A 17,502-nucleotide genomic window follows, 5' to 3' on the forward strand; every position below is an offset into this window, starting at 1 on the left:
TAGTAGTATAAACTCTTCCAGCCATTCGCGTTGAGCCATGGTCGATAAGTTTTCGCAAAGGCAGATAGCAAGGTCGATACGTGTTCACTTCACGCTCGCTGTGACAAAACTGCGCAGTTCCGACTACACACTCTCAGTTTTAACTGTACAGTTCTATCTGTACATATTTATCTATTCATATTTTGATTAGATTCAGTTAAAACTGTACAGTTCAACTGTTTGTTCTACACACCTAACGATTTAACTGTACAGTTCGACTGTACAGTAAAACTGAAGGTGTGTAGCCCGCATTAAGTACTCCAATACATCGCTCTACAGTATTTCTGACCCGACAATGAAGTTTTGTATAATACTCTTCTGGCGATCCCGGAGCTGCACCTATGATTGGAGTCATCATCCAGGGGCGTTGAGCATATCCAGAATCATCTAGAAATAGAAATTCATTTTAACGTAGTACTGTGAGATAAATAGTTTTAATACTGTCTGTGCATAATATATTTTTTTCTATGAAAATGATTGTCTGTATTTAAACTATCTTATTATACTAGTTGCATATGCAATATGCATACCTAACAGCCAACAGTGCTCTCCATTTCTTTCTAGTCCTTCTAAAAATGCTTTTATTGCACATTGATTCCAAACATATGAATCATGAGATGCACCACCAAATGATGCATCAACATGAAGGATGGTCAGTTTAGCATCACAAATCTGAAATCAAAACAAAGTTCTATCACATTTTGCAGGTACAAAGTCACTATTGGAACAATATTTTATTTTAATGTTATGTATTGCTATACTTTACCATAATAATTATAATACACTTACTAGTAAAACCTTTAAAGAATGGTAATTCTTTTTATTAAAATAAGTTTCCTCATGCTCCTTAAGACGGATTAAAACCACATGTGTACCATCAATACAACCTATGGCACCCGGAAATCCAAATTTCTCCATAAAACTGAAAAAAAAAAAAAACAATTCAAAAGTTTTAGATTAATTCGGTAGGTATGTACCTACCAAGTACATAATAATTGTAACACTATTAAACTTACTCTTTCATAATTATTTCCCTTTCATACTGTGCCATAGGAAACTTTATGTACTTCCTAAGGATTTCGTTGGTATTGAGTGCACCAGTTACCTCATGTAAACATTTACAGAATGTAGGTTGCGACATATTCAGTAGAAATGATGCACCCACATTCCGTTGATATGATCCATTACCATAAAAATTTAATGCTGCTAGAATCTACAATAGAAAGACAAACAAAGTTATCACTAGTCAGTTTTCATAGTAAGTAACAGTTTAAATAAAAATAGAAATTTACAAGTGAATATCAAAAACATAATGTTAAAGAGCAAAAAGCAGGTCAAAGTAAAGGAACAGTGTTACTTACTTTGAGTGCATTGCGAACACCTGTATTTCGTTTAACTATTGGTAGATGAGGACTAAGTTCTACCAAAACCTGTTGGAATCCAAGTTTTGTTAAACGAAAATGTCCAATGAACTCTCTCTCTCTGGCAACTGCAATGGATCACTAGCGTCACGCAAACGACGTCTTTCAATTCGTAGAATATTACGTTTACGTTCTTCCTCCGCATATCCCAATAGGAAAGCGCGCGCCATAATTATAACAAATTTACTTAAAACGAAGAAAAACACTTAAAAAAACACAAAAAACAATTCCACACAATATAAACCTATGTATCTTAATTTTCCGCGTTAGCACGTATCCAAACTATATGTAGTATGTACTAAAATTATTAGTGATAATCACCTTCAATCTGTAAAAACACTGCTCTTGAGCAGTGTCTTTCAGAAATCTTTAGATAGTGTCAGTGACTATCAATTTGATGTCAACCACGCTTACAGAATCGCAACTCAGCAGTCCTCTTCATTAATACACTCTTCGTGAATAAAATCGGTAGTTCGTGCATTTTTGCTTGATTCTTCCACAAGTTTTAGCATAAGTTTCTATCGTCCTGTTTTCATTGTGCACACCTTTTTACTTAGTGTGTAAAAAACGAAACACGAAATACTTAATAATCAGGTAAACAAAGATAAACTATTGTAATTGCTTAGGAATAAATTAATCTGCTGCAATACGTGGGCGAGTCCGATGAATAGTGCCGATTACATGTATTCGTCGGGAGCGAAAGGGGGGGCGGGAATCCCCGCGCGTCGTACAGAGACGAGTATACACAAGCGTCATTTTACTATGAGCGCCTATAAAATCCGTCAGTTTACCGACTGATTAATTTGAAAACTAACACGTTGCCTGTCCGTGCATTATATATAATGCATTTTTGGCTGCTGCTGTGACGTCCGTGCTTTATCGATAATGCACGAGTCTATTCTTTTTGAATGGGGTTTTGTAGACTGGACGTGATAGCTACGTCTTTAATATTTTGCAGACGTATGAGCAGTGAATTGGGAATAATAAAACACCAATGTCCCGCGAATTTTTTTTTATTGTTTGGTAACATGAATTGGGTTATTGAAAAGCATTATTATTTGAATAAAGTCCACTGGCAATTAGTGAGATTCGTTATAACACTGTAAGCAAAATGGTTTTTTACATGGAATGCACTCGGTTGTAACTTGTGAAGTCTTCTTCCTTGCATCAGTGGCTGTGAATCCGGATTCTTTCAGCTTTTTGTAGCAACTGGCACAACGTTTTTGCCAAATTTTTCCATTAGCTTTCTTGGGTATTTTCGTTAACTTGTGACTTGTAGGACGCAAAGAACTCGCAGAACTGGAACTTGAAAAGTTCTCAGTTTCAACCTTAAGTAATTTCTTTATAATGATTTGATGACCATCCAGAACCTTCAATTTTGACTGTGGGTGTAACTCGTTATAAATCAGAATGGCATTCACTACACTTATAGACACACAAGGTCCGCAGCAATTTTCTTATACCAAACAGAGGTTTTCCTCGCCGGTGAATTGTAACTTGCTAGCTGATCAGCCAAGTCTATGCCTTTCTTCCCTTCATTGTAGGTCAGCGCCATAGTAGGCTTCAAAACTCTTCGAAAACCAGTTGACATTCGCATTTCGTGGTCGTGACACGTCGACAACATAAGCACATCCCGTTTATCATGCCATTTTAGGATGGTCGCAAAGTTGTTCTGCTGCACAGCAATTTGGCCTTTTTCTAAACGTTGCTGAACCACTTCTCGGGGCAGTTCTCGACGGTTTTTGCTTATTGTTCCACACAAGTCAGTACCTTGTTCTTTTAGGTACCTTGCTAAAGGTATGCTAGTGTAGTAATTGTCCGTTATCAGGATTCTTCCTTCTTTAAGCAAATCTGTGCACAAACTAACAACAACTGACCCCGGTTTATCTAATCCAGCTATTTGGTCGTCTTGACCAGAATAAACGCGGTAACTCCAGGTATAACCACTGTCAGTACATAATTTATAAATTTTTATGCCGTACTTATGAGATTTCTGTGGGTTGTAAGTTCGAAAAATAATTCTTCCCCTAAAACCAACCATCGACTCGTCGACTACTATACATTCTCCGGGGGTAAATATTTTTCGCCAGTTTTTTGTTATTTTGTCGATGAGTGGCTGTATTTTATATAAACGGTCGCCTTCATTACGTGGTGCTTCGTTATCTACAAAGTGCCAGCATTTCAGTATCAGCGCGAATTTATTGTAGGACATATTTATCTCGTGAAGAAGTGGATGATAATATAATTTGTCCTTTTTCCAGTAGTTTTCGAGCATTGGAAAATGTATGACTCCCGTCAGTAAATAAACACCTAAGAACTTTCTCATTTCATCTCCTGTTATTGGTTTCCATCTCCTTAGACGACTGTTGGGCCTCAAATCATTCACTGTGGTTTGCAAAGCGTATCTGTTGGTTTCGACTACCATAAATTCAATTATGTCTTCATCGAAAATGTGGGTGAAAATCGTCCATAAGTCAGATTGACCAGAAAATAAGCGTTCCTGGCGTTTGCCTTCATTATAACCAGTAAAAACTTGCCGTGGCAAATTCCTTATCTCACTCTGCCATTCAGTACTAAGCTGGGGGATATGTGGAGCAGAAAAAATGGAATCAGCAGGAGACATATACAAATCATCAGCAGGAGACATTTGCAAAGCATCAGCAGGCAAACCAGAACTACCAGCATTTACTTCATCCGGCTGAGAAAGAGACCTAGCAGGGTGACATTCAAGCTCGTCATTTTCAGAAGCAGAAGCGGTTATGTTACCCGATTGTGCAATAGCGGCGTTTACATTCTGTGTATTAGTAATATCAATAAATTGTTGAATACTAATCAGATCTTCCTCCACCGAAAGCATAGGGATATCTTGTGCATTATATACATATGTACCTGATTGTAAATCGTCTTCATCGTGTGAGTCCAAATCTTCTAGTTGGCGCGAGAATTCATCTTCGCCATCACTATCTTCCAAAATACGTCGCATTTGTTCATCAGATAGATGTTTTAGAGGCATTTTCACTTCAAAACAATAACAAGAACCAACGAAAAATTCGAATGATGTTTACCAACGAAAATATTCGTTTTAGCGGTAAAAATGACATTTATGACATATGACAATGAAAATTTTGAATGACATTGACAATGATATGAACGAAAAGCAATAATAAGTTCATAAAAATGTATTTATTTGTCTATGGACATAACAAAAATTTACATTAAACGTCCGTGCATTTTATGTAATCCATAATGTTCTAGCTACTACGTCTGTGCATTATTTGTAATGCACGGTATTCTAGTTGCCACGTCCGTGCATTAAAAATAATGCAATGCTGAAATTCAGTAAAATCAAAAGTTTTATTGAAAATCATTTGTAAATTCTTTGTAAGTACATAAAATGAAACAGTTTGGCCGAAAAAAAAATTGGACGTCACGACAACCTTATCCAAAGTACTCTGGACAGGCAACGTGCTAATATACATATGATTTTTTCTTTGGTGTACTCATAATATTTGGAGAATGTATTATCCAAATATGGTAAAAAGTGAATTTCGTATATTTTTCAAAACCGACATTATTCTACGATCATGACGATATGTCTACCATGAACTCAAACACACAAAATGTATCTTACGTAAAATATTGTTACGTGTTAGGGTTCGAAGGATTTGGAGAGAAAGACCTGCTGACTCTTTTCAAGACTTTATTCACAAGCACTAGGTCCAACACAAAGCACTAGGTTCAAACACTAAGCACTAACAATGTCCTATGTCGTAGCCAATGTCGTAGGTTTCGCTGGTACCACTCTTGATCACTAGTTTTCACTTTGAAGTCGCCTCGAAGATCGCTCAAACTGCACTGAACTCGCTCGCCTCCCTGCGGCTATTTATATCGGCCGAGACGAGGCCCAGATTATTCTGGGAAGTTCGCACATGTACCCGGTTTTCGGGACTATACTTCTATATAGTTCCACAGTTGTTCCTCTAACGCCATCTAGTATTGAGTAGAGAGTTTCATGCGGTCTCTGTCTTTGCGTGGTTTCAATGGTTGCCGCTAGATGGCGCTAGTTTCTTTGTGTGTCCTTAACAATATTATTTCTCACTTTTGATAACAGGTCACCATTAACTTCCATCCTTATTAAATTATCAAAAGATCGTATTATACGATTTTTTAAGTCGTCCACATCAGTTACATCCGTAGCGTAAAAACCATTTTTAACATAGCCCCATAAAAAAAGTCGAGTGGTGTGAGGTCTGGTGCCCTCGGTGGCCACCTCGTGGAGCCATAACGGCCGATCCAATGCTCTCCAAACATCCCGGTTAAACGTGCTCTGGCAGAAATCACGGAGTATGCAGGTGCACTATCCAATTGGTACCACGTCTGTCGATATACATCGAGAGAAAGCTCATCCATGTACTCTGAAACTGTTTCATTAAAAATTTCTCCGCATTTAAATTACCATCAATAAAAATGGGCCCAATTACTGTATTGCTGTGTATACCAGCCCACAGATTGATGGCAAATCTGTACTGATGCGAGCTGTCTCTTGTCAGTTGCGGATTTTCAGTGCTCCAGTGCCTTAAGTTGTGACGGTTCCATAAACCGTTCTTTGTAAAAGTACTTTCATCCGTCCACATTACGTTGAAGAGGAAGTCGGAGGTTTCTTCATTTTATCATAACATTGAGTTACAGAATTCTTCTCTGGTAGACATATCTCTTGTTAACAATGCCTGTACCTTTTTGTATTTAAAAGGCTTACGTTTGTCGAGTTTCAAAATTTTGTGGACACTTGAGTGGGGTACACGAAAATGGCGAGCTGCTCTACGTAAGCTCGTAGTTGGATTTAAAGTAAAATGATTTAGAATCCGTTCATCCAAGTTCACTCAGACTTGCGGAGGAGCACTATCTGAGTGTGGGATTAAGGATTGATTCTCCCGGAGTCTCTGGATAGCTTTGACAATAGTTCGACCATTTGTTGGACAAACACGGGTATGCCAATACCTCTCTTGATATGTACGAATCACTAAAGCAGCGTTTGTGTGACATTCTCCATAAATTAATATCATATCGGTGTACTCTGAAGCCGTATAATTATATCGAGGCATTTTATTAAAAACATTACTATTTTTTTTTTCACACAAAATAAGCGTCTAATTTCGCACAGTTCACCTAATATCCTAAAGAACGTGTCTTCGCTTAATCTCACTTCACTTAATTCAAGCGTCTAATATCTCACAGTAACAAAAAATACACCTGAGTACCTATAAACAATGGCGTCACTAGATCGAATGTTGCGCGAGCGCTGAGGTATCAAATAGCTTAACACGTCACAGGCTAACGGCAGTCGGTGACACACTGACCTACTTACGATTACGAATTACGATGTGCGAAATACTAAAGAAGTCGATCGAAATATTTCAGAAAGAAAGCGCAAATCAATTATTACCTTTCCACATATTAATTCTAGTGTCTTATGAACAACGGTATGAGGTTTAAATTGCGTTAAATTGTAGCATGATTAGTGAAATTACATTATTTACAATTTTTATTTAAATTGTTTTATATACGTAACTTGTGTCGGACATGATAGCTTAATAACAGATATGGGGTGATGTTTTAGTTATAAAAAAAGAAAAGTGTTTTGTGACTAAACTATAAGATATTAGTTTATTTAATTTTTGCAGGCTAATTGAGAATGTTACTAACTATACTCAGTAAGGATTATTGTCGTATTGTTTCGACCACCTTGTGTATTAGTCCCATGATTTAGCAAAAATATTAAAGTATTATTATAACTATTTTAAAGTAACCAGATACATCGTAAAATCAAGTTTTTTTACTTGTGTTATCCGCCCTTGTTGCACCCAACTGGTAAAACAGATAGGACGTTAATTTTACTATTGATTTTTAGAGAAAGTAAATAACAATTTGAATACTTACGTAATTATTTTTAATTAAAATGTAAGTTAAATATGTGTATTTATTACAATCACCGTTCAAATATTCAATTTTCTTAATATTTTTTGTTTTTAAGCAGATTCATCAAAATATTCACTCGACAGAAGGGAATCTTCCGAATCAGCTGCAACTGGCCTCCTGGACAGTCTACCCTAATCTTCCAGGCCTGCCTGGAAGGTCAGGACCTGTTTCAACCACTCAGCATTTTCAGGTTTCATGAAAGGTGTCAAGGATAAAACGTCACTAATCTTTACGTCTTTTAATCCAGGTTTTTCTACCTGCTGGAAATTCAAATCATGTTTTCTTACTGGCAAAACATTCTTCTTAAATGTAAAATTTATATCCGGAGATGCATAAAATCTTGAGGTTGTTATCACTCCTTCAGGACTAAAGTCTAGTTTAACATATTGCTGTATAGCAAACCGAGCTTTGTTTTTTCCTGACGCTGTGGGTATTTTAGACAAAAGACCTGTAAACCTTTATTCCAATTTTCAATAAGGTAGCTCATCATCAATGCATTGAACGGGCTAGGATTGCTTCTTGCTGATGACATCACTTTCAAATATTGTTCAGCTGAATCAATAGTTTCCAAAGATTTTAGCAATATGCCATACCTTCCTAAGTGTCTGTCACATTGGTTATAAGAGTGTCCTCTTATGGAAATATATGTTCGATTGACATGTTTAAGCTTTTGGTCAACGATGTGGAGAACATTACTACTGTTATATTTTTATTTTGGCCTCCACAAGCACCAGAAAAAAAAAATATCTTCCTAATATTAGGCAAATTTTGTAACTTTTCCTTAACAAAATGTTATATGAAAGAACAGACAGTGTTGGGCCCCTTTTTGGAATCAATTCCCAGAAAACAATAAAAGGAACTTGACTTAGTGTGACAGTGAATATTGAAGTTGAAAAGCCATAATAATCTTTTATAAAAATATGAAGTTAAGTTTTGGTATGGGCAAATTTTGAGCATAATCAAACTCCATATATGTAAGTGTTTCTGTGTCAGGATTATTCTGAACTGACTCCCAAAAGTTCTTTTTTGAGCGCATTATATGAGTCTATTTTTTTCAGATGCAAAGTGTATTGAATTTGACATGGATCTTCAGGTTTAGTTTCCTATAGAACTACATTTTGTACAGTAGTCATAGACATCTGTTCTAGGTTGTCTTAACGAGTAAATGCTGTTTTCATGAAAACATCTGTGATAAGTGTTGTACTTCATTTTTAAGACAGTATTCTTTTGCTCGAAATAATACTGCTGAAAGAGTGTAAAGTTTCAAAACTGGCTTTCACTGGCTTGACCATAGTGTGATTTCTTGCTAGGAAATAAAGCCCAGTGTTCTTTTATAATATTATAGACGTCCTGACCAATTTTGTTGGGACGATTGTCATGTTTTCCTCTCATGTCACGAATTGTTTCTTCTGACAATTTAGTGTTTTGGACTATTCTTAACCGTTTTCCGATATTTTCAGTGGCGCCAGTAATAATTTTCTGCAAATATTTATCTTTATGCCGTTTACAGTTAAAAAGTATTTCCATTGATTATCTCGTTTTAACTTGTCAGGCCCCTCTATTCTTCCATTCTCCCTCAACTTTAACACTTTTTCTAAACACGATATTAAGAGGGTGTCAGTAAGAGGGGGAAAAGTCACAAAAAATCTTCTCTGTGCATTTTGATCAAGGTTAATAAAACATTTTTTGGAACTACACGTGGTAATAAGTTTGAAAACCTTTTTAGGTACCTTCTTTCCTCGAGCTGATGTATATTCCTCATCCAAACTTCTATTTAACTTATGCACATTTGTTTCCACATTTTTCATTCTTTATCTTCTTTTTTCCCTGTTTTTTGGGGTCTCATGTCCACTCTGGCCAGCATCTGATCTAAAGTCACTTGAGTCACTCGTTTCAGTCATTTTTTACATTAATAAGTTTTTTCAAACTGCAGACTGGTCGTTACCTGTTCGAATTTAAACGCACTTTTGTTATCTGTGCAACAAGGGCGTAGCGCCACCTTCGAAATATTTATAATTCTCACGCCTTCTAGAAGCGGCTGATCGGAACGGGTTTTTGGGGTACGAAACTAGATGGCTCTTTGCATGTTTTGATGTAATAACGTCAAAACGAGCTTTGGGTCACCGAACGCCCTTGCTGCTCCCAATGCTTCAATTATGCCTTCGTATAGATGTGAGCCCGCTATCACCGTTACTTCTTTTGTCTTCGTCCGCCATCTCCGTACTCTCCACACCCTTTTCGCCTTAAATACTCCTTCACCTTTAATACACCTTCTTGTCACCGTAGATATTACCTTCTTCTCAACGCCCGAGATTTGTTTTTGTTCGCAAACCACGTGTCCGGCATGCGATGAAAAATGTTATTCCACTTTTTCCCCATACACCTTTACTATAGTTCAAATCCCGAACGAGCCCCCTTTGTGAGAGTGGAAATAATACCCATAAACTCACTTTATTTACTTTATTTTAAAAACACAACTTGATGGTCTACTATTGCCTACGCTTCCTCGTACCGTATCTGCCATTGCCCCTTATTCCCCGCTCTCGACCAATCACAAGCAGTTTCCTTTTGCATTCCATTTTACAGAATGTGTTAGGTCATATAAAAAGTATCCGCGGTTTTTTGGTACATTTTTGAACAAAATTTTTTTTATTGAAAATCATTTTTAATCAAGTACATATTGATTGACGATTATTATCTATGACCTTTTGCCATTTTTCGGGTAGCTTCACAATTCTATCGGTGTAGAACTTCTGTGGTTTATCGTCGAAAAACTTAGCCAAGTGATTTTCATCGGCGTTTCGGTCGGCCAATTTTTTACCATTAAGAGAGTTTTCCAGAGACCGAAACAAATGGTAGTCAGACGGTGCAAGGTCCGAGCTATACGGTGGATGCATCAAAACTTCCCAACCAAGTTCCTTCAATTTATTCCCAGTCATCAAAATGTGTGTGGCCGTGCATTGTCATGATGAAACAAAACTCCCTTTCTGTTGGCCAATTCTGGTCGCTCTTTCTGGATTGCTTCGTTCAAACAGTCGAGTTGTATTACAATGTTAACAGTCAATAAGTTGTATACAAGTTGTATAACATGTTGTTGACAGTATAGGACTGAGTTGATGGTTTCACCAGGTTGCAGCAGCTCATAATAGACAATTCCCTTCCAATCCCACCAAACACTCAACATAACCTTGTCCAAACAATCCAGGCTTTGAAGTCGTTTGTGGAGGGTCACCAGTAGTACTATTCTGTAAGAACATTTTCGTGTCTCGACAGCGGAATCCGCGGTGAGATATCAAATTCGTATTCATTAAAACTCGACAGTCCCGTAGCGCCACACTTGTGAGTGCGGCGACGAGTCGAACCCTGTTGCGTGAGAACTTTGACATTAATAGTATGAATTCGGTATTCTGTAAGGGGATTTATCGCTTCAGTCATCAAAATTCGACATTTGAAACAATGAATTCACATGTCATTTTTCAAGTGGTCTAAGGGCTATCGAGATTGGTGTTCGAGGTCATTTTAACTTATTAATTCATGGTGAATAAGCGTGTTATAAGGATCAGTATTTAATGTTATTTAAAATTATAATTATTCGATAGGTATGGCTCGTCGGATTTTCTTAGACATTTTATTAGAAGAAGCACATACCTTAGATTTAAATGATAGTCGTCGTCAAGCTTGTGAAATTCGCGCATTTAAAATAGTTAAAAGGCACAAAGATTTTGTTGATAATTATCGATTGTCTGAAGAATTGATAGATAATGTGTTACAAGACATCAAACATCGTATGAAAAAACCACGTCGTCGAGGTCGCGGATTGCCTATTAAAAATAAAGGTAAATATTTTTTTTCGTGAACACTATTCATTTAGGTACTTTCCAAAAGCTTTTTTCTTTTAAAGTATGTCTATATTTCAGTTATTATGTGCCCTTTCATTCTTGGCTAGCGGTAGTTATCAGAGAATTTGTGGAAAGAACGTGAACACTTATATATCACAACCATCTGTGGCCCGATGTGTTCGCGAGGTAGTCGATGCCTTAAATCACCCTAGCGTTGTAAGGAAGTATATACGGTTTCCACAGAATTCCGTGGAGAGGCTCAAACTAAAGGAAAGGTCGGTATATGTATAGTCAGCTTATAGTACATTTCTGATATTAAACCCACCTATAAGGTTAAAATGCCTATTAATATTGCAGATTCTTCGAGAAATACAAAATTCTAACACGTATGTGCACGTTTAACAACAAGCAAAGTCAAACCTTCATCGTGAAATAGATTATACAAAAAATAACTCAAAATCTTAACACCTAACTATTAAAAAACTTTTCAGTAGTTCCCTACTATTGCTTTCAGACAATGTAAGGTTGTAAACATAATATTTGCGTGTGACCGTATGGTGTACCAAGGACCTTCTGAAGATCAAAAGATGCGCACAAAGTGTTTGGAGTAGTTTTACTGATTTGTTGATGTTTGAACCTATTTTTACTATCTTTTGCCTCTTTTTCGTGGGCTTATTTGTCGACTGTGATCCATTAGGGTTATTTATAAATGAAATACATTTAATATATTTGTCCTTATCATTGTCCATATAATTTGGGTTAAAATCATTATTTAAAATGATTTTAACCCAAAAAGGACATTAAAATCATTATTTAAAATGTTCCTAAAAACTACTAGAAATCATTATTTAAAATGTTCCTAAAAACTTTTTCCCTTTATCTATTCTTTTTGATTGAATTTTGTTTTATATAGTTGATACAAATTAGCTATGTTTTTGAGTTCCTGGGGAAGAAACAAACGATATGAGTCATTTCTACACTAATGTGATGGAAGTGTAGGCAAATTTTTAATATAATCTATATACTCTACTACTACTTATTAGATTGAAGTTCTCTAGCCCTAAAGACAGTCCTAGATTTAGTGAAATATTATTTTCCTTGACTACGTGAAGTTATCCTTCCCTTTCGCTTATTTACCTTTTTCTTCTTTTTTAATCCTTCTTGACCTATTTTTCCTTCTTCGAGTGAGTTGCGTGCTTTTATTTTTTTCCGTGAAGGCTCATCATCTTTGCTATCACCATCAGACGTTTCACAACCATCCCAAGAAGAAGACGACCATTCGAAATTGGCTTCTTCGTCTTCTGACATAAAATCAATATAACTTTTCTTTGCCTTTGTTTTAAGTTTGACTTGCTTGTTTGATTGTATGAAAGTTATCTGAAAAGAAAAAGTATGAATTTATAGTAATCTTTATGAACTGAATATACACTCGATATTCCTTCCGGACTCGATATTTCTTCCGGACGCTTTCCATCCTCGCCCCAGACTTCTTTAAGTCCAGCGAGTCTTTGATCTTGGCGAGTACTTGCTCGCTGGTCTACTGCTTGTTTTGGGACGAGATTATGGGAGTGTGGTTAGGTCTTTGTTCCACATTCTCTAGTTTGGGTCGGGCTGCGACCTGGGTGTAGCTGGTCGGCGCCATAGGAGCCAATTTCGTGACCCCTTCTTTGATGGTGTTTAGGGTCTCCTTGACCTCCTGGACCGCCATCTCTGTTTCCAGTGATGGTTCCTTCGGCAATGCGGTGGTCCTAACAGAGTTCCTTAAGGCCCGCAACTCCGAGGACATGACTTCGACCTTATTCAAATCCTCGAATAGCGTAGTCAGATTCATTTGTGGGTGTGTTTGTGTACTGGACGCGGTTGCGTGTTTGTTGTTTTTATATATTCTTTGATCTCATCCAGATGTGTTTTCAAGATTGTGCCCATATTTATGTTTGCTTGTGGGCTTTCGTCATCAAAGACCAGTTGGATGTTGTCAATTTTGGCAGTGAGGAGGGTCTTAGTCTGTAGTATTTCATATTTTAGTTTCTCTAGGCCGCTTGAGAGCGAGCCTACTGTGGTCCCCACTACCTTAAGTGACTCCTGTAGTGCTATTCTGTAATTAACCATTTCGATATCGAGCTTCACCTGAGTGACAGAACTCACTTCGAAAGCGAACCCACTTGACCTTGGTTTGGAATTCTCTAAACATTCGATACGCACAAATGAAGTGAAGTGACTGTCGAATCGAAGAGCGGCAATCTAGAGCTGTATTTGTTTTATCGATATTCGTTTCTTATGACTTTCTTTCAGAATATGTGCATGAACTTTCCACTAATTTATTATATAATTGCATATATATTTGAACTGTATAATACTTGACACATAATTCTTTTTTTTTTAATGAAATAAAGAAAATAACATTGCGTTGGCTGTATATTGTGAAGTTCGTGCCTAAAAAAAAAAAAAGCGTACGAAGATGTTTGCTTGAACCAATTGACGTTTGGATGTGAGAGTACCGTTACCGTATCGAGTCCGTTATTGTTTGTTTTAAAGTTAGTAAAAAGTTGGTTTTAATACTAATATTATAAAGAGATAAAGTTTGTGACGTTGTAAGGGGTTGTTTCTGGGTTTACTAAACTGATTTTGAAAATTCAGCTAGCACCAAATCAAACATGAAGTATAATTTTATTGTTAGTATTAGTTTCTTTGTAACTTAGCTAGCCCCTACCTACTGTAATATTAATGAGTTCGTTTTAAACATAGCCCTACGGAAAGAGCAGCACATCCTTCGACGGCCCAAGTTCAAGAGCTTCTCAATTTTTTGGAAAAGAATCCTAATCTTGCAAAAGGATTTTCAAAAGTTCCCAGTGCAAGGGAGACAGTCCGTAAAACTTGGGAGAAACTGGCATTACAGCTAAACAGCTTAGGGGGCTGTGTTAAAACATGGAAACAGTGGACTAAAGTTTGTATTTCTGGCATCAATTACTTCTTTGTTATGTTAAGAGCCATTTCACAAAAATCGGTAACAATCCGCGGAATTGTAATATTAAGACGTCGTTAATCTCAGTGTTGGATACAATAATGTAATTTATATTCTTGAAATATAATAAAGCAACCTTTGTTGTAGTCCATAGTCGGATCAGAATTTTGATTTATATAGTATGTGTATAAAATTATTAACCTTTTCATCAGCCTCCTCCCTAGGTAAACGGTCGCAATGTATACTTTGAAGTCCTACTTTTTAATAACCTCTACGTTGAAACCATTTTAAAAAAATATCATAATATATGGAATATAATTTTGTTGCACACTATCATAGATTTTTATTCCATTTGTATCTCTATTAAACGATAAAAAAATTTAAAGTTACGAATATTTTCCAAATAAGTACAATTTTAAAAGCGATATTTCTCTTAGAAAACTAAGAAATTTTAACGAACTATCTTCATCAAAGTAAACTTACATCATTAAGGAATACAAAAAAAAAAAAAAAAAAATTAAAAGATGTAATTATTTTTAATACATTTTATGTTAAATAATAAAAAGATAGTATATACGCATCAAGCCCGGTAAATCAGTCGAGCGCTAGCGCTCTTAGAGGTAAGGTCCACGCCAAATTCTGCGCAGCCGTCTCTTTCGCTCACACGCGCCAAGTGCCTGTTGTTATAGCGGATAAAACGCATTTGATACTTTCATAATAAAATAAACATATTACGAAAATGACTGTAAAATAATATAATGATAATTTCTGTAAACAAATGTATAATTTAATTTTCTTTTCTCACACTATCAATACAAATAGGCATTTCAATCTGTTTGTCTTGTTATTTGTTAATTAATATGTTTGTCGGTGTCGATGTCATAAAATGCTATTTTACTCATATCGCAAATATTAGATTCATTCGTAAACTGAAAAAAATAAATCAATTTAAAAAAAATTGTTTCATAAAATTGATTTTTTATTTTTATTTTAAATTTATTGACTGTTGTTATATAACATACTTGAAATTTTTAACAAATTAATTATGTAAAAAACATTTTATACCATAGTTATTAATTTTTATTATACATTAGACAATGATCACGATGGTCTTTTGGATGTCACACTATACTTACTAGCACAAAGATCGCGCGGCTCGTACGATTCGCGCTATGCGACCAAATTTACCTAAACTTGCAGAGCGTAAAATTGTGAAATGGCTCTTAAGTATAAACAGTTAAGTATACCTATACTTACATTATAGTTTATATTTTTTTTTAGTATTGGGCTGATAAAAAAAGTCCTGTTAAGAAGAAGGGTGCATTACGCTATCAAATTAGAAATAAGACTGGTGGTGATAATGAGGTGGTGGAGCTTTCCGAGATGGAAGAGAGGATACTAGTTTTAATGGGTGGTGAAACTTTTGCAACTGGTGACAGGCATTTAAAAGTTAATCCATTTTTTGGTGTAAGTTAAAGAAAGTAAACAATTTTTACTTTAATAACATTTCTTTAGATAGATAGTTTTAATGTCCTTATACTTTTTGAATTTTAGGCCCAGGCTGGATCTGGAAATAGTCCATCTTTGCTGGCTAACATCCAGTTAACAGAAGAAAATCCATATCCAGTACCATCATTACCAAGGGTAAGATAGTATATTGTCTAAAACTACTATACAACTCTACTGCTACTATACAAAACTAACTACAGTCTTATATTTGATTGATTCAGTATTTGACATGATTATGTGGTATTGTTTTAAAGATTTCAAGTTTTATATTGATGCAAACCTTTTAAATATAGTTATCATATTAGATTTTGATAATTATATCAAATTCATTTTTGAATTGTTTAATGTAATTTTTGTAAGTGTAAACTTAATGTTCTTATTTAACATAATTATACAATTAACATGCAAATATTACAGTGATATATATATATTTTCAGGAACAGCAGTCAACTCCAAGTTATGTTGAAGACCTGCTAAATGAAAATGTTCCAGTTGTAGAGGTATGTCGTCGAGAATAGTGTAAATCCACGGAACTAGCATTGGTTAATTCCACTTATTTGAAGAATTTAGCCATACAATATAGTTCACTACACAATTTTAATATTTAATATCTGATTTCAGGCATCAGTAAGCCCTTTACCGATGGTCCAGTCTCTATCCTTCACATCACCCACAGTTGAAGGTCCTGCAAGTCCTCCCCCAACTCCTTCAGGCTCAGGCACCCACCCACAACATCGCCTAAGAAATATTCGTCGCCGGTTGATTAGATCCCCCCAGACCAATACCAGTAATTATATCTTTAATATTCTTTTTTTATAACTTTGAAGGGTTCTTTACTACCATTGAATATGATAATTAGCCTAACGAACCAGATGTTGGCCTTTCGATTATAAGATATAGTAGTTTGATGTTTGATGACCGCTTGAGAACAGTCAGCTCTTGTGATGGCACTTAGGAGCTTTATACCGTTTGTTTAGATATTTTATTGCAAATTCATAAATGATTTGTAACTTTAATGGAATAGTTAAATATATTTAACATTTATTATTGTTCTAGCAACACCACAACCTTGCCATAGTCGTCGTACTCATGCATCAGCACCATCTTAACGGCGATCACGATTCACGAGTATTTTAGAGCGGTTTTTGGCGATAGAAGAACAACAACTTGAAATAAATCGCCGAAATTCAGAGCTTTTTCAAACTTTTGTTAATAAAATTGGAGAAGGGTTTCAATTATTAGCAGAAATTTTAAAAAAATAATTATTTATATTTATAGAATTATAATGTTTATATTAAATATATTGTTTTTTAACTTATGCATGTCGTGCTCGCCATAGCATATTTATTAAGTCTTGTCGACTAGACTGTCCTATCACTGCTTCTTGTGTTGTTTCATGTCCAACCCCAGCTCGTGTATTAAGGGTTGTCTGGAAACGAAATTCCTCTTGGCTGTCATACTCGTCCAATACAGGTGCCGGTAGCCCTGCACGATTACATATATTATGTAAGACACAACATGCCACAACAATTTTTGCAACCATATCAGGGTGGTAATGTAGTACTCTGTGTACTAAAAGGCATCTAAACCTTCCCTTTAGCCTGCCTATAGTTCTCTCCACGGTATTACGTGCTGTGGCATGGAGTTTGTTGTAGTGTACAGCAGGGGTTCCTTGTTCTATGTTAGGCACTGGTACCATTAAATATGCATGTTGTGCGTATCCAGAATCCCCTGTAAAAACAAAGAACAAATTATG

The 17,502-nt window shown here is 35.9% G+C and overlaps 1 protein-coding gene and 2 long non-coding RNA genes across 3 annotated transcripts; 1 reads left to right on the forward strand and 2 right to left on the reverse strand.

The window, feature by feature from the left end:
• Positions 1 to 232: 232 nt before the first annotated feature.
• LOC123666989 (putative nuclease HARBI1) lies at positions 233 to 1,224 on the reverse strand. Its single transcript, XM_045601000.1, has 4 exons — positions 1,205 to 1,224; positions 829 to 961; positions 570 to 711; positions 233 to 426 (listed from the first exon to the last, which is right to left on the reverse strand). The coding sequence occupies exons 1-4, from the start codon at positions 1,222 to 1,224 to the stop codon at positions 233 to 235; spliced, it is 489 nt and encodes a 162-aa protein (XP_045456956.1).
• A 367-nt stretch (positions 1,225 to 1,591) lies between these two features.
• Positions 1,592 to 1,829, reverse strand: LOC123667034. Its single transcript, XR_006745359.1, has 2 exons — positions 1,782 to 1,829; positions 1,592 to 1,646 (listed from the first exon to the last, which is right to left on the reverse strand). It is a non-coding gene; the product is annotated as an uncharacterized LOC123667034 (long non-coding RNA).
• Positions 1,830 to 15,772: 13,943 nt separating this feature from the next.
• LOC123667186 lies at positions 15,773 to 17,045 on the forward strand. The gene is made up of 4 exons (XR_006745401.1): positions 15,773 to 15,881; positions 16,184 to 16,246; positions 16,368 to 16,533; positions 16,803 to 17,045. It is a non-coding gene; the product is annotated as an uncharacterized LOC123667186 (long non-coding RNA).
• The last annotated feature ends 457 nt before the right edge of the window (positions 17,046 to 17,502 follow it).

The sequence above is a fragment of the Melitaea cinxia genome, chromosome 27, assembly GCF_905220565.1.
Source record: "Melitaea cinxia chromosome 27, ilMelCinx1.1, whole genome shotgun sequence".
NCBI classification, from domain to species: Eukaryota; Metazoa; Arthropoda; class Insecta; order Lepidoptera; family Nymphalidae; genus Melitaea; species Melitaea cinxia.

Excerpts from the sequence above, each read along its gene's own strand:
- LOC123666989 (XM_045601000.1), bottom strand. The coding sequence starts at position 1,224 with ATGGATCATATCAACGGAAT. Across the intron at positions 712-828 it reads ATTCTTTAAAGGTTTTACTA|ATTTGTGATGCTAAACTGAC; the intron begins GTAAGTGTATTA and ends TTTTGATTTCAG. Across the intron at positions 427-569 it reads AGAGCACTGTTGGCTGTTAG|ATGATTCTGGATATGCTCAA; the intron begins GTATGCATATTG and ends TTCTATTTCTAG.